Raw genomic sequence first — 17957 nt, forward strand, 5'->3', positions numbered from 1 at the left:
TTCTTAGATTGTGCGCGGGGGATAAAAGCAGAACCCCCCCTCCCTCTTACCCGACCTAGTCTATTGTTGAAACTACTACTGGATGGCCCTGCTGCTCAGTGAAGGATCAAAGCTTGGCATCCGTTCACGTTCTACATAATATGGCAAAGATCTGGCTATCCACGAGGAGAAGGAACAGATCGAGCGCCCCGCGCCACCCCCCCTTCCCAATCAAGTGGAGAAACTACATCACAGCGCCTGCTTGAAGGCCTAATCTTTGAAGTGCCAGACCTTGGCTGCTTTAACAGATTCAGAAGGGGAGCCCATGTTGCCAAGAGACTGAAAACCTTGCCCCATTTAGACCACAGTGTCTTAATCCCAGGACATCAGACAAGCACCCTAGAATAGATGAATAATTCTTCCAAAAGAACATGAGTAATTTGTTCATGGCGTCTTAAAGAAAACCCTAGTCTGAAAAGCAGACTACTGTGCTAAACGACAAAGGAACCCTACACCCACTACCGAAGCTTGCGTCTTTCACCTCCTCTGCCACCACCAAAACTTGAATCATGGTGAACGGGTTACTGAGTCTTGCCTGCACCATTAGCTCATCGCAGGAACCTATGGTGATTGCTAAAAACTGAACAGTGGGCGCTTCTCGAAACCACCACCTCTTTTGAAAAAAAATTACATTCATCGCTGACTCTGCGGAAATGCTGGAGAGTGTTCTTCACTTAAAGATCTTCATCTATGGGTCCCCTCTTCAACACCAAGGGGCTTCTGGAGCTGGCACTCTACCGGAACGCTACAAATAGTTCCTTTGGACACTCGTGGAAGTTAATTTGCTGCAAAAGCTTGCCCACATTCACACAACTGGTCTCCCTTGGGCACGCAAAACTCTGTCCTAAATAGGAAATGTTTTACATGCGATTGGATTTTCCCCATTACAGTGCTACATTGTTTAACATTTGCTTGCCTTTAAGTGTAGTGTTTTTCTCTTGCCTTTTCTTTTATAAAGACATTTTTACAAAATTAGTTTGTGGACAGTGTGTGTACTATACCTCTTACACTGCACTATATCTGAGATTTAACATGGCCAGCACCATCGCAATACCACTTTGATTCTGCGGAGCGTAATGAATAATTGGTACCCAAGTCAGGAAAATGTACCCGAAGACCCAGACCATAGGGCTTAAGGAAAGTGCATGTCATGTGTGACAATCGCTTTTAGTGCACAATAATGTACAAAGTGCAAATGACATGTTAAAATTATATTTTAGTGCTCAATACAAAAAAGAAATGTATAACACCAGCATTGGATGGAGATTCAAGGATTTATTAATTCAAACATGCATGTAAAACACTAAATGCATTAGCAAAAGATCAATGTAAAAAACACTGTTCACAATGTTGCAACTTTCTCAAAGTTCTTTAATTTTGTTCTAGTGGTTGAAAGCTAGTCCGCAATGTTAATTCTGCCAGTGTTCAGGATGCACAAAATAGGTTATCACTAGCACTGATTTACAGAACCTCACAGACCCAACATGACAGTAGTAATTATGGAAAACACGAAGGTGAAGTAAAATACAGTATTAATATTAGTAGCTACAGTTTTGTGAACCTGGCAATACAGTGATGTTTAAGAAGGCCAAATCGCTTAAAAAATGAGTAACATAAAAATGATTATATCTGTAAAGTTCAATCACATGATTTTTACATCTATGATTATATGGACAGTCCCTGGAAAGGGCAATTAGTTTACTTGAGCAAAATTAGCACAAAAAAAGGCCCATGTCCTAACTTTCCAATCTGAAAATAAAGCAATAGTATGCTGTGAAAAAAGATACATATTGCGCAGTCAGAAAAGGCTCTACAAGAAAAGCAATTACCTTGAACAACATCAATGGGAATGACCAGTTAAGAACTGTAATTGAATGCCCTGCTATGAAGGAAAACGAAAAGCATTTACTTACCTAGAACACACGTCCCATCTACTTTATTCATGACACAGGAGCTTTACTACTTGTACCCGTGGCAGAAACTAAACTGTTTTGCTTTTGTGTCACTTTTGTAGATATTTAGAATGTTACAATACTGTCACTTTTTATAACTTGACAAATGCAAATCTGCGTTACATACCATTCCAAAACAATGTTTCCCTTAGGAACGAGGTAATACCCCATTTAAAATACTAACAATTTTAAATCACAGCAGAAAGCTAAATTGCCATATAGATTGATAAAGTATTTAGCTGTGAATCAAAATGTTAAGATCACAATCCTAAATAATCACATTCTGATTTACAATGCAGCAGAACAAGGGATAATAGAATGCTCAATGACTGCATTAAACTGCAACATCTATAACCAAGGACCATTAACTGTTCAAGAGCAGCCAAAGGACAGTATTTGTTAAAATTAGAAATTACCCATTCTTGAAGATAATGTCTTTTAGTGCTTAGTGTTTGCAGCACAAAATAGTTTGGTGGATAGTTTGGCAAAACGTGATTAGTCAGAGCAATAACAAGATAGGTTTAAAAATAAGACCTTCTAAATAGGTTTTTCTATCATGAGGCCTTCATTTTAGTACCAGAAAAATTGATTTTTATACTTTAAACAAATGCAATTGGTGGCATTTCTGGAAAATTATTAGATGGAGGAAAAAATGGCAATGCGAGTCTGTGCTCCAACATTCTGAGCAAGCTTGCAAGGTTCAGAGTGGAGTTTAATTTGTTGATTTTTTACAATATCCGGCATTTTCTCTTCCTCTTCTTGATGGGCGGTGGGCAGAGAACAGCGCGGATAGCTTCATCAAATACTGTTTTAAGACCCCGCTGTGTAAGTGCAGAGCATTCCAGGTATTTCACAGCACCTGAAAAGGAAAATATATATGTTTAAACATGGCCAACCACAAAAGGTGCAAAACAAGGGACAAGCATCAACCACCCTACTTAAGACTATATAAACTGGAAAGTTTCCCATGAAACGTATGAAGAGCCTTTGCATATTCAGTCCATGCATGACAGTCTCATCTAAATATCTGCAGTAAACTATTTTCTAAAGAGCTGTAAAAAGTCAGTTGTCCAAATTCTATAGAATCAGTTCAAATGTGAATTGCCTTGCTCATTTGCCAATCCATCAATTTGATAAGTGATCCAACCAAAATATTTCAGAAAAAACAAACATGGCCTCAAATCGCTGCACTCATTGGTACTATGTGGATCGTGATATCAGAGAACAGCACCTTCAGATAGCTATGCCACTGGCCACAATATGCTCCAAAAACTCACTAGGCAGTAGGGAAGCACAACCTAGCATGTGGATTTTGCAGCTGCATTGTAAAGATTGTCCAATGTAAAAGTAGTCTGACTGAACTTCTTAAAGTTGTCCATTCTGCCTTCCCTTCCCCCACCCGAGACTCTTCCACACATTAATTTTGGCACCGAGTGTCCTCCATTTTCTGACAGGTTAAAAGGATAGCAAGTACATTCTGAGGGGATCATTCTCCTTAGACTCCGCCCAGTGACAAAACCTAGTCCACTTGCTTTTGTACTGGCTCCTAGCACCCTGAATGATGTCTACGGTAGTCTGAGGCGCAGATGCTTCAGTGTAACCTGCTCAGGAACCATGCTGCAAGGGCTAACTTCTGCGGGGTGGTGTGTATGACTTTGCCCCCCCTACTGCGACGGTAGAGGAGATGAGCCCAGTGCAAGGTGCATCGGAGGTTGTCCTGAAGGCTGAGTAGCTCCGAGAACCATGGCCTCGCCAGCCACCACGGAACTATTAGAATGATTCTGAGGTGCTGGGGCGCAGATCACCCTGTTTACCAGTGGAGTGGAAGGGAAGGCAAGGCATAGGCGTTCATGCTGTTCCACTATCTCCAACAAATCGCCCAGGGAGACTCAACCCTGTCCCTGCCAGGATGCAAACTAAAGGCACTTCCGGTTGAACCATGTGGCGAAGATGTGCACCTGAGGATCACTCCATCTGTTGAACGGTCGTTCAACTACCATTCGTAATTGTCCACCCCAAGCCTGCAGAGCCTGTCCGCCTCCAGGTTAGACTCCCCTGGGAAGTAGTTTGCTGTCAGGGCCCATTCCCAGATGCTGACCTCCAGGATGCATAGAAGGGACCTGGTGCCACCCTGCTTGTTGAGGTAGTGGATGCTAGTGGAGTGGTCTGAATGAGGATCATTTTGCACTGATGAGCGTTAGGAAGGCCTGGAGAGCCGGCCAGATGACCTTCAGTTCTAGCCAATTGATATGGGCCTCCTGTTCCTGTAGGGACCAAACTCTGGACGCTGTGGTTGTCCAGGGTAGCTTCCAAGGACGAATCCGTGGTGATCGTAACCTGCGGTGTTGGTTGTCGAAAGGGCCTGCCAATCATCAGATTGTAGTCTGTGCTCCATCAGACTAGGTCCTGGTGCAGGGAGGGAGGAATGCCGACGAGTTCCGCCGGTGAACCCTGCTCCAGATTCCATGAGGCTGCGAAATGCAGCTGTAACTTCCTCCTCTTGAGTCTTGTGTAAGGTACTGCCAGAAGACGATGCCCAAGTGGTGCTGGTCTGACGATGCCCAAGAGGTGCTGGTCTGACGACACTGAGGTCACCTCTCTGCTGAGAAAGTGAATGGTGGCCCTCCAGATGGCTGCAATGTTGTCCTCCAAGGGAAAGACTGTCTCGGATCATGTATCCCAGATGAGGCCCAGGAGACTGCTCGGGCTCCAGCTAAGAGATTGCGCCCAGATGCCTTTGGGCTTGGAGAGCTATACAAATAAAATACTAAAAAAATAAGGAGAATCCCAAGTCATGTAGTGTTCATGAGGGCGGAGGAGGTATGCTGGACCGTCTTGGGGGCTCTCGCCTTGAAGAGCCAGTCATCTAGGTATGGATAGACATGGTGGCCTTGGGCCCTGAGAAGGGCCGCCACTGCATTCATAAGCCTGGTAAAGATCCTTGGGGCTGAAATGAGGTGAAAGGGTAGAACCTTTTATTGGAAATGGAAGTCCATGACCCTGAACTGCAGGAAGGACCGATGGGGCTGCCGAATCGGGATGTGTAAATAAGCGTCCTTCAGATCGAGGGAGCATTATCAGCCTCCCCTGCACAGTGTCTCTGCAATAAGTGCTGGGGTAACCATCTTGAACTTTTGAAGTGGGAGGGAAAGGTTAAGGGTGGACAAGTCCAACACAACTCAGGCCAGCCTGGTTCTTCTTGGTTATGGCAAACATCCTGGAGTAGAAGCCCATATCCCGCTGGAAGGCTGGAACTTCTTCCACTGCCTGGATACCTACGAGCGATCAGAGTTCCACCAACAGAGTTGCTGTCCCAATCTGTAGGAGGGGAGGAGAGGGAGGGACCGGTAGGCGGTAGCACATGGACACTACTCATGGGATCCAGGTGTCCGCGAACCTTGTGTGTGCGTAGAAGGCAAGCCTGTTCTCCACACCCACCCCCCAGCAGAGACATGTATACCCAGAGGGGATTGTCATGTCTTTTTTCCCGCTGATGCTGAGGGGGTGTTTGCGGTGATGTTGGCTCAGAGATCGGTCAGGCTGTCTGGACCATTCTTGGAAGCCCCGAACATGACAAATGCCCAACCCTTGTCAGAACGCTGGTGCGTCTGGCTGTATGTCTTGGCTGTGAACTTGAGGATGGATAAGGATTTTGCCGTCTGGGAACTGTTCTTATCCAGTCCAGAGGTGGAATGAAAGGCCACTACTCTCGAATGGAAGGTCCAATATGCGTTCTGGACGTCCTGGTTGAACTTGGCAGCCTGGAGCCAAGCAGTCCTTGTAATTTTCTTTTTTGTAATTTATCATTTGTATCGCGCACCTAACCGGAGGTAACTGGGAGCTGGATAATTTAACATGTTAGACAAGGCATAAATATATAATACAATGGAATATTGTATACATAATATACATGGAAGTGAGCGAGTGTCGACCTGGTTACATTGGTCTGGCCATCAGGCGAGTACAGACCGGCTGAAAGAGCAGTGGAATACTAAGCAAAAAATGCAGTAATGATGTATGATAGTTTGGACTAATCATTTAGTAGTATTGTTGTTTAACCAAAGTTTGATGCTGGATTTGAAGGCCTTGAATGACAGTTCTAGTCTAATGGTGGTGGTAGCGAGTTCCAAAGGTTGGCAGCTTGAACAGGGAAGCTGGCACCGCCTGCAGTTTTGAGGTTGAATCCGAGTACTGTCAGGTGGTGAGTGTGGGATGATCTAGTAGGTCGGGATGCTTGTGTAGGGCAAATTTGTCAGAAAGGTATTTAGGTCAAGTGTTGGACACATTTGCCTTCTCAGGTCTGTGGCGATGCAGACGGCTCGGCCTGAGGTGTCAATATGCACCACTGTGGACTCCATGCCGTCTTGAGTCACCATCTTTGCTTCTGCCAGCCCCACCTTGAAACGTGCCTGACTGCACCAGAAGTTCCAGAAGGAAGTCTGCCATTTCCCACCAAAGCCTCTGGTTAACGGCTGTGAGTATGGCATCCACATTAGACTAAGATGCAGCGGGGTGTTACACCACATTTCCGTACGCCTCCAAGATCTTCTCCTTGCAGAGTAGAGGACAAGGTGGTCGATGAAGACTGAGGCTTCGCGTATATGGAAGCCGCTGCAATTACAGGAGTGTGGTAGAGGGTGTGCCGACAAGAGTATCCCCCCCCTCCAACTGCCTGCACTTGGTGTTGAGGCGCATGTTGGTGGGCTGCGCTGAATGGGGTTTCAGCCATCCCTTTTTGGCCAAGGCAACAACATCCTTCTGCATCGGCCCTTTTTTTGATCCTTGTGGATTCGAAAGAAAGGTCATTCGATCCTTTTATTTCGATACTTTGACTGGACACCTAGCTGCACCATATATCCCAGCACTATTTTAACTTGGTCTCCAACTCACCAACATTCCCTGGTAACTGAATGCTTTTTATCCAAGGAGAACCATCTTCTCCACCAGCAGCTTTTTTGATCAACCGAAGACCATCTTTAATAGCAGAGACCTCAGACTTCCAAAAATGACCTAAAGTGGCAGTACGTCGCCACCTTTCTCCAACTGCGAGCATGTGGGTATGCCTACACACTGCTGCACTGATTCCTAATGACGAAGTTTATGCTTTTTTAAATTAATAGTCTTCGAACAGCTTAACCCAAGGGCCAGGAGGCCTTTTGTATGTAAAGTATCCCAGTTACCCAAACTTGGCAGGGTCACACTTTGAAGACTACCCATTCTACAAAGATACTAATTTGAAGAAGAAAAAAAACTTCAGCATGTGAAATTGCCCATAAGACATGCATTACTTACCGTAAAAGCATTTCTGATGATTGTATCTCCTTAGATTCACATGCTGTGCATATGGTCCGACATCCAGTGGTAACCGCAGAGTATTGCATCTTGTCTTTCGGGGGACCGAAAGGAGACGTCGGCATAGGCTTGTCTGAAACACTATCCGTGACGTGTGTAGTATCCAAAATCAATAACGTGCCGAGGTCCCTCCGATTTTCTTTTTTCTGCCATGAGGGAGCCCAAGGCTATAGTGAGCGAGTACATGGAGAGATAGTAAGAAGCCTATGTTCCTTCCACCCCGAGCAGGGAGGGCAGGGCGCATGTGAATCTAAGCAGATACAATCATCAGAAATGCTTTTACGATAAGTAATGCATGTCTTCTGATGCTTGTTAATCTGCTTAGAATCACATGCTGTGCATAGACTAGCGAGCAGTACCGGGAGTTGGAGGTGGGTTGTGAAAAGTAAGAGTACAAAAAAGATGTCTTAGTACTGCTTAGTCACACCTGAGAATCAGACCTAGAATCAGTGTCTAGGCAATAGTGTTTTGTAAAGGTGTGTACAGAACTCCAGGTTGCCGCTTTGCAAATAATCTAAGGGAACATTTGCAATGAATGCTATGGATGCCCCAGTGCCTCGAGTAGAATGTGCTCTAGGCTTGAAGGGCAGTTCTCTCTTTGCAAGAGTAACATAGTGTGATGCATTTGACAATCCACCTTGATATTGCCGATTTAGAGACAGGGTCCCCCTTCTCTACCAGCTGCCACTGAAACAAAGAATTGTTTAGTTTTCCTCAGTGGTTTAGTTCTATCCATGTAGAACATGACTGCCCTGCGCACATCTAGTGTGTGAAGGCTTCTTTCGGCCATGTTAGTAGGTCTCTGGAAGAAGGTGGGTAGTTCGATTGACTGGTTCACATGGAACTTCGAAATGAATTTCGGCGCAAATCTGGGATGTGTGCGCAGAACTACCTTATCTTTGTGTACTGTAACAAAGGGGTCCAAAACCGAGAGGGCCTGTAGTTCGCCAACTCTTCTGATAGAAGTGATAGCTACTAGAAAGGTTGTCTTGTAAGTCAGGTCTTTCAGACTAGCTTTATGCATAGGCTCAAAAGGGGGTCCCATGAGCCTAGTTAAAACCACATTTAGATCCCACCCAGGGGCTGGGTGAGTGATGGGGGGATACATTCTTTTAACCCCTTCCATAAAGGCTTTAATCACAGGTATTTTCCACCACAACACCTTCTGCTGTGACGTGGTGTAGGTTGACAATGCCGCTAGGTGAACCTTTAAGGAATTGAAGACTAACCCAGAGTCCAACAGATGGGTTAACACAATGTGTGAAGGCGAGCAATCGGTGGGATTGACGCCTTTGGAACTGCACCAGATGACAAAACGTTTCCATTTGCTGGCATAGCAATAACGTGTGTTAGGCTTTCTTGCCTCCCTCATTATGTCCATGCACCTGAGGGAGTTGCAGATGTCCAAACTATGACCTCAGGAGCCAGGCTGCTAAGTTCAAAGTTTGTGGGCATGGGTGCAGTCGCCCCCCGGTCCTGAGACAACACGTTGTACGGTCAGGGCAGCTTGAATGATGGGGAAAGGGACATTTCCATCAGGTGCGCGAACCAAGGTTGGCGGCCCCACATGGGAGCTATGAGTTTGCTAGGCATGATGGCGTCATGCCTATACTTGGTTCCCCACGCGCGGCTGCGCATGCATCCCATGCAAGAGTGGCTCAACAGCCAGTGGTGTCAGGCCAGCGGACAATGGGAAGATCTGTTAGTTGTCTTGCCAGCCCTCGTTCTCTCTCTGCAGTGGTGGTCGAGGGAGAGCCTCTTGAAGGGGAAAACCTTCACCACCCCTGCAGTGGAAGCCACTCTCACGGGATGGGGGGGCTCACCTGCTTCAGCAGACAGCGCACGGAGTGTGGTCCCCTCAGGTAGCGTCCAACCTTATAAACCTACTGGAGCTACTAGCAGTGTTCAAAGCATTGAAAGACTTTCAGGAGCAATTGCAAGGGAAGACAGTGCTGGTCCAAACCGACAGCGCAACAGCAATGTATTACCTGAACAAACAGGGGGGCACTCTCTCCAGGGCTATCGAAGCTGTCCCAAAACATCTGGATATGGGCTCTCAAACACAAGATGTTCCGGATGTCCCAACATGTTCCGGATATCCCAACATGTTCTAGGGGAACTCAATCTTCTGGCAGACGTACTCGGCAGAGATTTTCCTCTGCCAGAAGAGTACGAGTGGTGACTGCACGAAGACATTGTATCCAACGTCTTCGCAGAATGGGGTTTCCAGAGATCGACCTGTTCGCTACTCAGGAGAACGCCCAATGCCAAGATTACGCCTCCAGGTACCCCCAGAACCGATCCAAGGGGAATGGTCTCTGGATAACTTGGTTGAGGAAATCGGTCTAAAATCACCCCCCCCTCCCCCCGACTCCCCTTCTGAAAAAGATAGTACACAAGATGCACCAGGAACCAGTCACCATGATTCTGGTGGCTCCCATGGATGGGGGCGAGTCGAGGCAAACGATACGAGTTGGGATCGTCCTGCTGGGTGTCCTCCCAGTTGTCTGTTGCTCCTTGATCTTCCCCATAGTTGTCCAGAAAAGACGACTTCTTCTGTATAGATGTCTATACGTGTCCATCTGGACATCTTCTTGATAGTAAACTTGGTGTTGGACATCTAGGTGTTGGACATCTTGTGTTTGAGGGTTAGGGTCTACCCGAGCTTTTTTCGGCGGAGGTTGATCAGAAGCCCTGAAAAACTGTTCCAGCCGATTCATACAGGTGGAAAACTTTTCGGTGGATTGGCTCGTAACTGTGGGCGGAACCGGTACTAGGCCCACTGCCCTAGCAATCCTATTAATGCTCTTACGGATAGTCACCGAATCTTCGTGAGACAACGCCTCCGATGATGTGTCGGCAGTGAAAATGTCTTCCGCAGCTCCAGAAGGGCCAGAGTATGGTTTCTCGGGTAGAGGCCTACTCGTAGTTTTCGGGCCTGTACGGGCCTTGGAAACCTTGGAATCCGTCTGTTCTGAAACTTCGGCGCGTGTAATTTGGGGAGTAGCGGCCTTGTTATATTTGTTATGCCCAGTCATGCGCTGCTGCGGATGCGGGGAAGGCTTCGGATCAGACGGATCCGTGGGCGTCGCCGAAGTTTCCGGCGGACCCGTTGGAGCTTTGGCCATCGACAAAGTCGTCGAGGAGGGCGCTTGGGTTGTGTGCTTTGTGTGGTGCGATTGTACGCCCCTGTCACCGGGTGTTGTCCCTGTAGCAAGACCGGAGTCGAGCCTGGAAGGGTCGGGGACGGGCGAGGCAGCCCTAGAATAGGCCGCCTCAAGGTCTATAACATCCGCGTTGGACGTTTGGTCATCCGATGTACCCCGTCACTTTCGGCTGATGTCACGGCAGGGGAGGGAGACTCCACGTGCGACATACTGTACGCGGCCCACCGCTTCAACCGGCGCTCCTTAAGGGTTTAAGGAGTTTACACGCCGAACACCGCTTTTCGTCGTGCTCTAGGGGGAGACAAGCGTTACACGACGTGTGCTCGTCTTTCCACGGATATCTGACCCTACACACAGGGCAGAATCTAAATGGAGTCCTTTCCATAGCAGAAGGGAAGGGTGACTAGACCAAAAAGGAAAGCAGTGGAAAAGAGGAAAGACAACAGTATGGCAAATCCTGAGCCCACTCTCCCTACTGTGTAGGCCGGCCAGAAGGCCTGACCACGTGGAAGTCCGAACGCCGGATCTTAGGCGCGGAACCCACAGCCGTAGACGATTCCCCCGTAGTCGTCATCGAAGATGTTCTTGATGGGCGAAGTGACTTAACGGGGAATAAAACGACAATTCGGTAAGATAAACAATGTCTCGAGAGAGCTCCGCTGTAGGGCGACCAGTTATCTGGGCGGAAAAAAACAATCTGAGGGACCTCGGCGCGCAAGGGATTTTGGGTACTACACACGTCACGATAGGGATAGTGTTTCAGACACGCCTATGCCAACGTCCCCTTTCGGTCCCCCGAAAGACAAGATGCAATACTCTGCGGTTACCACTGGATGTCGGACCATATGCAAAGCATGTGATTCTAAGCAGATTAACAAGCATCAGAAACTAGGTTAACAGGGTGTGGCATATTTTGCCAATCTTTTCATAGTTAGGTCTCGCCAGGATAGCTCAGTGGTAACGCACTCGCTATGGAAGCAAGATGGCGCAGAGCAACACAGGATCAATCCAGAGTTCACACTTAGACACCTCTAGGTATTAAGCATGTTATAAATAACAAATTATCACCAACGAGAATGAAAAAGCAGACAAGATGGGAAGAGAAACATAGGAGGAGAAGCAACAGCGGCCGGAGTGCATACATGGCAGTCAAAGCAAGGCTCTGCATGCAAGCCTCAGCCTGCCCAAGGGACCAGTGTAGCTCCCCAGGACCACTAGGGACATGAACACCTCCCCCCCCCCCCCCCCCCCAAGACTAGACTCAAGGGTGGCCAGACCCTCCTAACAAACTGGACCACTGTACAGTCGCCATGGTTTGTCCGCCGCATGAGAGAAGCAAGAGGGAAGGCCTTCAAGCACTATATAAGACTTGTGTAACCAAGATGGGATGAAGACTGGGCCCGATTGGCCAGGGACAGCAGACCAACGAGAGGGAGGTTTAAAGCAACCCCAGGATGCAGGAAGTTGTGGGTTGTTCTGTTGAGATCACAAAACAGAAAGGTGGCAGGCCAAGAAACCAGCAGGAGAAAGGAAGGTGGCGTGGAACGAGGTGGCGATCTTTGGAGCAGGTGGGTAATTGGTTGAGTGCAGGTGGTATTGCGTTGTGAAAGTGGCAAGAGAGCCAAGGAGACAGCGTAGGGAGGAGGGAGAAGTGGTGTGGAGGAAGGATTAGAGCTAAATAATGGTGGAGGCAAAGTTTGGAAGGAGTAAGAGTGATAAGGGGGGGGCACAGGGCATAAAGAAGGCAGGAGTAGTGGAAGGGAGGAGAGTAGTGAGAAGGAACAATCGGGGAGGGAGAGGAGTACTTGGGCTGATCAACTGGGCAGTTTCTTAAAGGCACAATCCAAGATCCTTTTCCATATAACTCACCACTAGATTGCGTAAGGTCATTCTAGGAAGCCTCTGAAGCAGGTTAGATAGAAGGTATTTTGCCTTCACCTCTAGTATAAATCAGAATCGAGAGGGTTTAGCGACCTGTGGCATAGGGGCACGTGGTAGGGATAATTGGTGCTTTCTAGACGAGAGATGGATGGCAGAGTGCCCTGAAAACCCAAATACAAACCATTGCACCATCTCTGAAACTGGATTATTTCTTGAACTAGTGACACTTTAAACCTCAACACAATCTATTGGATTTAAATGGCCACATTTTAGGAGATTAGCTGCAGGAGGACAGACTTTTAGAATGTTGGTTACACTATGGAAACGGTCACCAGAGTAAATCCATAGTCAATGGGTGACGTACACAAGTACACTGACTAATTGCGAATTTGACTTAATTGCCAATCAGGTCTGGAAATGGGTACGGGATATGGAGAGAAAAAAAAACATCTTACCTATCTCTTTCGCCATGGCAAGTCCCTGTGGGTAAGTAATTGGAGTCAACTTCTTTTCTTTTAATTTTTCAATAGTGTCTTTATCGTCTCTCAAATCAAGCTTGGTACCAACCAAGATGATGGGAGTGTTGGGGCAATGGTGCCGCACTTCAGGATACCACTATAAACAGAAAACAAGCATTATGATGAAATTGTAGAGTTTGATGTAATGATAAATTCTGCACCTTAATGTTTGAGGCATCAACCTCACCTCTTGCCCCACCAGACTCGCAGCACGTTGGTAGAAATTATGAATACAAAAAAAATATGAAATTTAGTTCCAACTTTTTGGCAGTTGTGCAGAAAAATAGTCTCTAGCTTGCATCTGCTTAGAATCAGATGCTTTGCATCAGCATCATTCTAGTGGTTGGTGCAGATCATTACAATTTTTTGTTCCGAATTTGAAAAAATGGGTGTCAACAGTGGCATATCTAACACTATCCCTACTCTACATGTACCCATGATCCTTCATGCATTGACATCCTAAGATAGTTTGACAGGAGAAGTGCAGTATTTTTTATATACCCTTCTGCTTCCATGTTGGGAGGATGGGTGGACACATGTGATTCTAAGCAGATAAGCTTCAAAAGAACAAGTTACTTACCAACTGTAACGTTCTTTCGACTGGATGTTCCTCCCACGTATTACTTATCTTTGACATATCAATTACCAGCTTGCTGCCTCAGAATTTTTTTTTCAGTAGAGGGCGCTGCGCGTCAATGTCCCTTGAGTCATTGTCCCACGGAGGCCTATGTGTCGACGGGTATAAATAGTCACACGCAGCGTCCGTCGTTCAGTTTTGAAGTGTTAAGTTTGTCCAGAATTAGATGGTTTCTACTCTTGAGGGAGCGCAGGCTGCAACAAGAGAGGTTTTACTGCGGGGAAGGATGGGAGGGGCGATATGGAATACATGCGAGGAACACTGTCGAAAGAACGTTACAGTTAAGTAACTTGTTCTTCGAATGGATTGTGTCCTCCCATGTATTCCTTATCTTTGATAGACATCCAAAGCAGTAATGTGTACAGGTGGCGGGAATAAAAATTAGTACGGTTTAAGTGTGCACATAGTGCAGTACAGCTTTTCCAAATTTAGTTGGCTAGTGGAGGAGTCTAGACTATAGAATCTGGTAAAGGTATGTGGAGACAACCACGTGGCAGCTGCACAGTTGTCTTTTATTCAAACTCCTCTGGAGAGCTGACAAAGCTGCGATAACCCTGGTTGAATGAGCCCTCAGATGTTAGGGATCTTTTCCTGCCAATTTATAGCATTCTAGTATAGTTAAAATTATCCATCTTGAGATAGTTTGGGGATGCCTAGGCCTAGTTTATGTCCTGCATACCCTACAAATAATTGGTCTGATTGCCTAAGTCTTGAAAGTCTGCTGATGTAGAAACTCAAAGCATGCTTTGGATCAAGTCAGTGCAACCTTTCTTCCACTTTCCCCGGATGAGGCGGTGGGCAGAATGAAGGCAATGGTATCGTCTGCATAATATGAAATTGACACAACCTTTGGGAGGAAATTAGGCTTGGAGAAAAACTATTTTATCCTTGAGGAAAATAGTGGAGGTTTGCAAGTTAAAGCTTGTAGTTAGCCCACTCTTCTGGCAGAAGTAATAGCCACTAGGAAAACAGTTGAGTGAGAAATCTTAATGGGCAGGAATGGAGGGATTCAAAAGGAGTGCCCATTAGACTTTTTAGAACTAGATTGAAGTCTCACAGAGGAGCTTGAAAAGGAGTTGGAGGGTAGACAGACAACCCTCAAATTGAGAGACTAAAAGGCATCTTAAAATAGGAGGGTTCCTCAGCCGTGCGTTTGAAAATTGATAGCGCAGTGAGGTAACCTTTAATTGAGCCAGCTTGTAGCCCTTAATTTGCTAAATGTAGTAGGAAAGATAATGCTGTCTATGTGCTGCATGAAAAAGGGACAATAAACATCCAGCTGCAGAATTTGTTCCAGTGGCAGCTGTATTGGTTGCTGGCCTTCTGGCCGAAAGCAACACCTCCATTACGTCATCCAGGAGGTCCCAATCTTTGTATCTCAGTCTTTCAGAAACCATGCATGAAGGTTGAGAGTTACGATATCTGGATGGAGAACTGGACCCTCTCATGAGAGAAGATACTCTTTGTGGAAGAGAAATCGGAGGACAGAGGGAAATGTATAGAAGATCCAGGTACCACTTTCTCCTGGCGCAGTCCGGGGCAATTAGGATCATGGTTTTCCGGAATCTTCTCAACCTCATTACAGCAGGAATGACGTGACTGGAGGAAACTCGTAGAGAAGCATAAACTCTCAGTCCACCACAAACACATCTACTGGAGCCAACATTCCCTGGAGCAGTACCGTTCGCATTTCCTGTTGAGACTCGTTGCTAACAGACCCACCTGAGGGGGTTTCCCTAAGGGCGAAGATCTCTTGAAGGACTTCCTGAGCTAGTTCCCACTCGTGGGAGACCGGTCTGCCTGCTCAGAGCGTACGCCGCCGCGTTCTTCTCTCCGGCTAGGTGAACTGCCACTAGAGAAATTCTGTCTCAAATTGCCCAGAACCATAGCTGCATTGCTTCTCTGCACAGTGGCAGTGACCCTGCGCCTCCTCTTTTGTGGAGGTAGTGCATGGCCACTGTGTTGTCTGCCATTATCACAAAAATGTTTCCCTGTACTGATGGGAGGAAAACTTTCAGTGCTGGCCTGATTGCTCAGCTGCAATAGGTTGGTGTGTAGTTTGGACGCCGATCGAGAACAACTGCGGATGGTCAAATCGTTGGCATGGGCTCTCCACCCCATGAGTGAGGCATCAGTCACTAATGTTATCTCTGGCCATGGTTGCCAAAATGGTTCTCCTTTCAAGATGTATCCCAACAGGCCCACCACTGAAGGTCCCGTGCAACTCTGTTCGGAATTTGTAATAGATCTGACATCTTTCCTGGTAAGTGCGACCATTGGGTCCTTAGAGCTCACTGGAGAGACCTCATTCTCAGGAGAGCTTCTGGCACTAGAAAAATGCAGGATGCCATGAGGCCGAGCAACCTAAAAAAAAAAACAAACAAAAAAAAAAAAATTTAAAAACCGAAGGCCCACAGAGGCTAGGCATTCTGAAATTTGGTCACCATCTGTAGAATATCTCGAGCCCTCACCTGTGGTGGCGAGGCTTTTCCCCAGGGATGTGTTCAGGACTGCTGCAATAAACTGGAGTTTATTTGGTAATAAAAAATATGGAGTGACTTTTCAAACCTGGGGGTTGGGGAAGTGGTTGCCAGGATGACCGCTTATTCAGCGTAAAGTAATGCTTGATAATTCAATGACATTCTTAGGCAATCCTGACAGTCCCTCGTACGTCCATGATCTCCGGGATGTATATACAGAAGAGCAAGGGTGCCAATATGCACACCTGTCTCACAGCTTTAACAAAGGGTTGTGTCTGCTCACCTGCGCGGCCATAGCACAGTGGCATGCGTTCTCTGAATTGAGCAGCTTTATGGCTGAAACTAACTGGTGAGCATTTCAAGTTGACCAGATATGCCAAAGGGTGTTCAATATGGAATCAAAATCCCTTCTCAGATCCAGAAACACAGCGTACCGCAGCACGGTGTATTTCTGGATAAATGGGAAAAGCAAAAGGCATTGATCCAGTCCTATTCCCCCGAAAACCTGCCTTGAGGTCACGGACACAATTTGTATCCAGCCAATCTTGAAGATGACTAAGAATCAGTTTCCAAAAGGTTTTTCATGGGCAGTCAAGCATGGATATCGGGCAGTAATTTCCTGGGGTCTCTACCACCCTTTTTACATGAGTATTAGGACTGCTTTTAGCTAGGATTTTTGGGACCATCTCTAGTCCAGTTACGACATTACAGATTTTAAATAATATCGGTGCCCATATTCCATCTTTTTAAAGGTCAATTTATATTAAGTCAGGACCTGTGGCTCTTCTGGCTATTGAGCTTTTTTGGGATTTCAGTGCCCTCTCCACTTCTTGAATTATTAGAAAATTATCAGGTGCAGTAGTTGTAGGTACAGCACAATTTTGTGTTGGAGGAGCTGGAACTTGAGAAGTGGGGTTGCCAAATATCAACGGTTATGGAACACTGCTGGGTCTGATCGCATTTCAATTATTTAGGAGCAATCATTTTCCAGAATTAGGTGTCACCTTTCTCTAGTGCTTTATAGAGAACACTCCACTGATCTTGAACAAACCATTTTTTGTTGTGATTAGGCTCTTCTAGTCAAATAGAAGCTTTGTCTGCTTCTGCATCAGACCTGGTACAGGACACCATCTTTTTATCCTCCGCTAGGATGTCTGAAAGGGTTGGAGGCGACTAGGAGGGCAAATTGGTGGCACAGTTTGGCATGAAAGTAGTGGACAGCAGTGTGGGCATCTTGCAGGGTTGCCGCTTCAGCACGTCTAAACTGTTTTTATGACACAAAATTTGGTTTAAGCATGAAACACATATAAACTGGTAACCAGTAGATGGAAATACTTCTACAGGAAAGTGGTTTAGTAATCCCTAGAGAAAGCTTAAGGTGAAAAGCAACATTAAATCTTTAGTGCTTTTCACTAGCTGCATCTTCTCTCGTAAAAGGAACATCCAGTGTAAGAAGGTATCGAGGCCCATCACACAAATAACCCAACTGGGCTGTGCAAGTCGCTGAAACACTGACCAAAAACCCAACTGGATACAAAGTATACAAATCAGACCTGGGGAAGAGTTCAGGTTAGAGGGGCCTCAGCCGGAGCAGCACCCAACTGGGGCACTCGTACCAGCGCCACTTCCATGAGATTGCCCTTCATTCCATCCATCTTGGCGGGGGCAATAACTTCAGCGCATGCATAGGCAAAATTGTATGTAGTAACCCTGTGGGAGACTACATCAGCCTTATCCTCTTGGCAATAGGGAACCCAACCTTTGGTATGGGCCTGTACTACACAAGTTTGTACAGGGACTGAACGGTCAGGCTTATCTCAAGAGGGGTCAATGTTAGCTGTAGAGTTGCAACATAGAAATTCACAGTAACAAGTAGTCAAATAGGTTTCTCAATAATTATTTATTAATTTAACAGTTTTAGAATAAGCTTT

The 17957-nt window shown here is 46.3% G+C and overlaps 1 protein-coding gene across 2 annotated transcripts in view; it reads right to left on the reverse strand.

Moving 5' to 3' along the window:
- Positions 1–1294: 1294 nt before the first annotated feature.
- The window catches only part of RAC1 (Rac family small GTPase 1), a 208895-nt gene continuing 192232 nt past the window's right edge, over positions 1295–17957 (reverse strand). For both annotated transcript variants that reach the window (XM_069645625.1, XM_069645624.1), the window contains 2 exons: positions 12847–13006; positions 1295–2850 (listed from right to left, as the gene is read on the reverse strand). In XM_069645625.1, the coding sequence (XP_069501726.1) occupies positions 2720–2850; positions 12847–13006 (291 nt within the window). In that variant the 3' untranslated portion in view covers positions 1295–2719. The remainder of the gene's footprint in view (positions 2851–12846; positions 13007–17957) is intronic.

This window comes from Ambystoma mexicanum, chromosome 2p, assembly GCF_040938575.1.
Source record: "Ambystoma mexicanum isolate Mex_15411 chromosome 2p, UKY_AmexF1_1, whole genome shotgun sequence".
Taxonomy (NCBI): domain Eukaryota; kingdom Metazoa; phylum Chordata; class Amphibia; order Caudata; family Ambystomatidae; genus Ambystoma; species Ambystoma mexicanum.